The sequence below is a fragment of the Fukomys damarensis genome, unplaced genomic scaffold (genome assembly GCF_012274545.1).
Source record: "Fukomys damarensis isolate Sample0158 unplaced genomic scaffold, DMR_v1.0_HiC HiC_scaffold_22, whole genome shotgun sequence".
In the NCBI taxonomy this organism is placed as follows: Eukaryota; Metazoa; Chordata; class Mammalia; order Rodentia; family Bathyergidae; genus Fukomys; species Fukomys damarensis.
The window spans coordinates 23,610,152-23,616,288 of record NW_022900934.1 but is presented as its reverse complement, the minus strand read 5'-3'; the positions used below and the strand labels follow the sequence as shown (position 1 = coordinate 23,616,288).

At 47.2% G+C, this 6,137-nt stretch overlaps 1 protein-coding gene across 1 annotated transcript in view; it reads left to right on the top strand.

Moving 5' to 3' along the window:
- Positions 1 to 6,137, top strand: part of Mmp24 (matrix metallopeptidase 24) — a 30,977-nt gene that overhangs the window by 12,358 nt on the left and 12,482 nt on the right. The window contains exon 4 of the mRNA XM_033767104.1: positions 227 to 531. Coding sequence (XP_033622995.1) covers positions 227 to 531 — 305 coding nt within the window. The remainder of the gene's footprint in view (positions 1 to 226; positions 532 to 6,137) is intronic.

Genomic DNA, 6,137 nt, shown 5'->3' with positions numbered 1-6,137 from the left:
TTTTTTTTTTTTTTTTTTTTTTTTTTTTTGGCACCAAGGATCCAATTCAGGTCCTTGCGCTTGCGAGGCAGGCAGCAGAACCACTGAGCTAAGTCCCCAGACCTCAGCAGAATTCTAGAACTCAAAATGGGGAGTCCACTGGGCCATATTGCCTGTCATGTCCCTTTTAACTTTGCTAGTCTCTGGCTTTCTGTTCCTCCCTAATAATCTTCCCTTCTCTTACCAGCATTCACAACTATACCCCAAAAGTGGGTGAGCTCGACACCCGGAAAGCTATTCGCCAGGCTTTTGATGTGTGGCAGAAGGTGACCCCCCTGACCTTTGAAGAGGTGCCATATCATGAAATCAAAAGTGACCGGAAGGAGGCAGACATCATGATCTTCTTTGCTTCTGGTTTTCATGGTGACAGCTCCCCATTTGATGGGGAAGGGGGATTCTTGGCTCATGCCTACTTCCCTGGCCCGGGAATTGGAGGAGATACTCACTTTGACTCAGATGAACCATGGACACTAGGAAACGCCAACCATGATGGTAAGGCCATGAGGGGATGGAGGGGGTCAGTCTGTGTCGCTCAGCCAGCAGGTAAAGAAGCCCCGAGGAAGAGCTTGGGGGACACCATAGATGAGATTCTTGCTTTGTAAAGTTTCTTATCCAAGAACTAAGGAGCCCAAGAGCATGGGATCTGTGGTCTCTGAGAATATTGAACACTTGACACTAGGGCCAGAACCACACTGATTCAGGTCCTCCTACACAGTCACTCTTAACAGGCACCATAATTACTTCAGTAGCATTGCATAACTTGTGCTGCATCACTAAGATTCAGTGAGTGCACACAGAGCTGGAGTCAATATTGTGCAGTAATAGTAACAGTGTCCTCAGGCTGCCAAAGAGTTCCTCACCCATATTTTACTCACAGTGCACTCGCTTAGTAAGTATGCAGGGATACAATCCTTTTGCCTATTTTTAACACAAAGTATTCCGCACTTGAATGGCATATCTAGCAGGTGGCAGCACCAAGGATCAACTACCTAGCTCTGTTACTAGGGACAAATAATTCACCTTCTCTCTCTTAGTGTGTAAAGTAGGGGCTCGTTTAGGTGATTGCCAAAATCTTTTCCAACTCTAATGTCACATAATACAGAGTCCTCCAAAGATGGAGGGGCAGCAATGGAAATGTTTAAAATAAATAAAGACATGGTCTGTGCCCTCCAGAAGTCCAAACAGATGTGGACCTGAGTGAGCCTGCCACACAGCAGACCCTACTGGAGGCTGCAGCAGAGGCCCCAAGTCAATGCAATGGTGGTCTGGAGGAAAGAGACCGATGGTTTGGCTTTAGATTTCAACAGATAACAGTGGGTGTGTTAATGTTCTTAAGGTCCAGGCCAAGTGCTTTCCACACATGATGTTGGAGCTAGATGTTGTTATCGTCCCCATTTTACAGATAGGTGTACTGAGGCATTGAGACCCATTAAATAACCTAAGGCTTCATAATTGGTGAGTGGTAAAATAAGGCTTTGAACTTGAGTGTTATGAGTGGGGAGCCCATACTGTTAGCCACCATGCTAAGCTTTCAGGATGTCAAACTGCAGAACTGCCTAGAAACCACTTTCAAGAGCACAGATTCCAGAGTCCAAGCCCCTACCCTCTTGCTATTCTCTGGGTCCAGAGAGGACCTGGAATCTGTGTGTGGCCTGATCGATTCCCTCGCTGCAACTGATGCAGGTATTTCACCACCCTGAACACACTATCTTCATCCCTAGAATTGCCCTAACCTGCCTCATCATGAGAACCAACTGAGGGTCTTGTTAGAAACATGGATTCCTGGGCTGGGATTTAGCTCAGTGGTGCCGCTGCCTGCCTCACAAGCACAAGGTCCTGAGTTTGATCCCCGGTACCAATGAAAGGAACACCGGTCCCAGGCCCTTCCCCTGGAGATCCTGATTCTTAAACTGATGCAAGTTTGGGAAACATTAGGCATCTTTTTCTGCTGTAGGTGCTGCTTTAGGTTGTGAGCAGACTCTTCCAGGTCCATTGCCATAAAGGCCATGTCTGGTGTCTACAGGTGGGGGATCACTCCTGTGAGAACACCCCAAATTATTGCGCTGCTTAAAGTGTAGCAATTCTCAGCTTATCTGTGAAAGGCTGGTTCAGGGAACAGTTTGGCCAAGGCTCAGCCTAAGCACAGTTACAAAGCTATTAGACTCCTTTGTCCTCTTCCCTACGAAATGCCATTTCCTCTACCCCGGTATATCCCCCCTATATCTTGGACATGTTTCCTGCCTTTCTGTTTAGCTAGTCTTTATCTCCTATTTATATTTTGATTGGTGTCAACAAATGGCTGTCTGTGCAAACTGATAAGATACGATGAGAAGAGAACCAACATTTTGAGGCCCTGTTATGTGCCAGGAACTTTTAGCTGATAAGCATTCAGTTGTAGCCCTGACAGAGACAAGTGGATTTTCAAAGTCTTGTTGTCCAAAGAAGGTGTTGGAGAGACATTCCTATCTTCTGTACCTGCTTCTGCCCAACGCTGGGAGGTTGCACCCCCACACCCATTTGATGCTTGAATTTGTAGGGCTCAGCCCCACATCCTGAGAACTGATGGTGGGTAGAAGAAGAACCCAGAACTTGTGGATGGGCATCGTCCCAGCACTCCTCCCACCTGTCCCATCCCATTCCAGAGAAAAGACTCCTCATTCTGAGAGTTCTGATAGAAATTCCAAGATAGCTAATTTCTCCTTTGGACAGGAATCAGGCTTTTTGCTTTGGGAAACCAGATGAAGTTCATAACAACTGCAACAGACCCCTGGCTAGTGAGCTGGTGAACACCGCCCCGGGACAGGCTTTGGAATGAGAGGAAAGGAACCAAGATTTATTCAGCACTTGTAGATTATCTCATTGAATTTCCACATAGACTCAGCAAGAGAAGAAGTGGGTTCTCTTGGGAATGCTTTGATTGTTGGCTTTCTTTTTTCTAAACTTTCATTATGGAAAATTTCAAAATCACAAAAGAGAAAAAATGACTATGAGCCCCAGGTACCCATCACCTGCTTCAGTGATTAATATCATGTCATTCCTATTTCATCTGCCCCTTCCCACTTTTATTTTTTGTCTTATGTGTTTTGGGGTTGTTTGTTTGTTGTCTGATGTGTTTTAAAGAGAATCCGTGTATGATATTATTTCCTCTGTAAATACTTTGGTATATACTACTAACAGATAAAGACCTCTTTTTTTTCTCCTCTCACTCACTGAAGACCTATTTTTAACATAACCACAAAATTATTTTCAAACCCAACAAAATTAACAGTTTCTTAAAATTGAATCCAGTTTGTGTTCACTTTCCCAAATTACTTTAAAACTGTCTTTTACAGTTGTTTGAGTTACAATCCAAACAAGATCCACATATTACACATGACTGACTTAAAAGCTTTTGCAAATTAACAGTCACATAAATATATACACATATCCCCTCACGTACTGCAGAAACAGCTGTGTCCCGGGTACGATAATTTGGCTGGACTAGGTGCAGGTTCATTTTTCCCCCCCAGGGAATGAAGCCTAGGATCTCAAATGCTGGGCAAGTGCTCTGCCAGTGAGCTACATCCCCAGGCTTTTTAAACCTGTCTCATCTCCACAATTCTTTGTTGTTGTTGTTGTTGTTGGTTTTGTTGGTTTTTGGTACCGCGGATCGAACTGGGTTTCTTGCCCTTACAAGGCAGGTGGAGGCACTACTGAGCTAAATCCCCAGCCCACAATTCTTGAATATTGGTAATCACATCTACAGGTCTGACTAGATTCACATTCACCTTTTTGGCAGGAATCCTTCTTCAGTGGTGCTGATACTTCCATTTACCATCTTGGGAAGCATGTACAATGCACACTGTCCTACTTTTAGTGATGTTAAGGTCAAATAGTTTCTGGTTGTGTTAGGCTGACCCTTCTATTACATAATTCATCTGTGAAACAAGAAGAAGAAAGAGGAGGAGGAAGGGGGAGGTTGTTGTTTATATCCTAGCCCAAACCTAAATCAGAATCCTCCCTGCGAGGGTGTTTCAAAGGCTCCCTGGAGGACGGCTGGAGTGTAAGGTGGTTCTCATTCCCCACCTCACTGGGGTCTGTGAAGGGGCAAGCTAGCCCACTACATCTCTAAGTAGGTTTCTGGGGCTACTTCCAGAAACTTCCTCTGTCCTCATTTCTTTTAAGTGAGTCAACCAGTGAAGTCAGCAGATAACACTATGCTGTGCTGGTGAGAGCGCTCGGCCCTTTGCTGCTCCTGCATAGGGAAAGGTGACGAGACAGGAAGAGCCGTCATGACCACACTGTGCTTCACAGGACAGAGCCCTTCCAAACACTTATGTCACTAACTCTTCCTCAGCCTGGTGAGGCAGGGATGATGATCTCCATTTTACAGATAAGGAAAGTGAACTTCGGCCAAGGGTTTAAGAAATTCACATAGTTGGTAAACCTGCAACTTACCATCTTTAACAATACCTCGGGGGAGGGGGGTGCTGCAGGTGACCCAAGAGCCACACTTGGAAAAATACTGAGTTTCTGGCACTGTTCCATCCTGGGTGCTGTCGAGCTCAGGGTTTGCCCCCAGGGTGCTCACAATCCTGAGTGTGCACTAGCAACTATAATTAATGCAGGCTGGAAAGTGGCCAGTGCCTAAAGACGCTCTGGAGAAAATGCTGGCTGAGTACGGAAGAGGCAGTACTTGGGCCAGCCAGGAACCCCAGGCAGGCTTCCTGGGAGACAGGCACTGAACTCAACTGTGAAGGAAGGAGGGTGCTCCATGTATGTGGAAGGCAGCCCTGGCAAGAGAACAGAGGTGAAGGGCAATGCCTTGGGGCTTGGGGAGTCAAAAAGACAGGACTCACCAAATCAGGACGTCCTAAGAGAAAGAATGCAGCAGGGATAAAGAGTAGCCAGGCAGACTGCTAAGATGCTGGACTTCCGGGGACACTTGTTACTGCGGATGCTGGTCCTTACACAGCGCCCCCTCCCATGCCCCTGCTAACTATTAGTGATGCTTCTGTGCCAGAAGCTTTACGTACTTGTCTCATTAATCTTCACCCCCATTCTTATAAAGAAGGTACTATCATTCCCTACATTTTACAGAGGAAAAGACTTAAAATACACTGCTAGGACCTGGCAGAGCTACGACTTGAAGCCAGGCTATCTGGCTGCCAGAGACCACACTCCAGACCCCCTCTGCTTCCTGCCTCCTGCCTTCTTAGGGAGTGAGACCTTAAGAATCTCCTGCCTGTGAGGCACTAGGGTCCTCTCCATAGCAGGCCTCCTCCTTATACCTCTGTTTTCCCTTCACAAGCTCAGGGGGTTTTTTTGCCTCTCACTTTCCCTTTCCTTCCCAAATCTCTCTTGGGTTTCTGTGCAGTAGAACGCCAGCTCCCCACCTCTTCTCTTCCTTTTATCCCTGGACCAAACTTGTAGCTCCCTTCTTTCACAGGCTGCTACTGTTCTCTGCAGACTCGGGTACAGGCTAAGTAAAGGTTGACAGCCCAGCACTCAAGAGGCCTGCTCCCTGGGTCCCTAAGATCCTCATGGATGGCCTTCAGGGAGGAGCCTGGCCAGGAGACAGAGGCCCTGAACAGCTTGTGCCAGGTCGAGGAACAGGCCAGGAACAGAGCCAGGACAGACCCCAGGAAACAGAGCTGTTTTCCGCTGCCTCTAGCAGCCACCTTTGTTTGGGATGGAGCTCAGAGATGAGCTCACGCCTCCCACTGCCAGACAGACCAGGACCTGAGGAAAGAGCCGGGGGCGGCCAGGCCTTCTCTTGCCAGCCTGCCCTTCCTAGCAGAAGGCCAGCCCCAGGCTTTTGGCCAACCTTGCGCTGATCTTGCCCATTCTCCCTTCCTTTCCGTTGCTCACAGGCAGCTTCACTGAAGATACCGGTGGTGTCATTGCAATGGCAGGCTTGAATTTCCTGAAATGTGGATCTGGCCCAGGGGGCTCTTCTTTTACCAAGACCTTAGACAGAACGGTCAAACAACTCCACCTCTATCTGACTTTCATGGGCTCTGGCTGGGCTGGAGGAGGGGCAACTTTTTCAGGAATGCTGGGCCAAAATAGACCCCCAAAGCCTCCCTGGACTTTTTTTTTTTTTTTTTTTTTTTTTT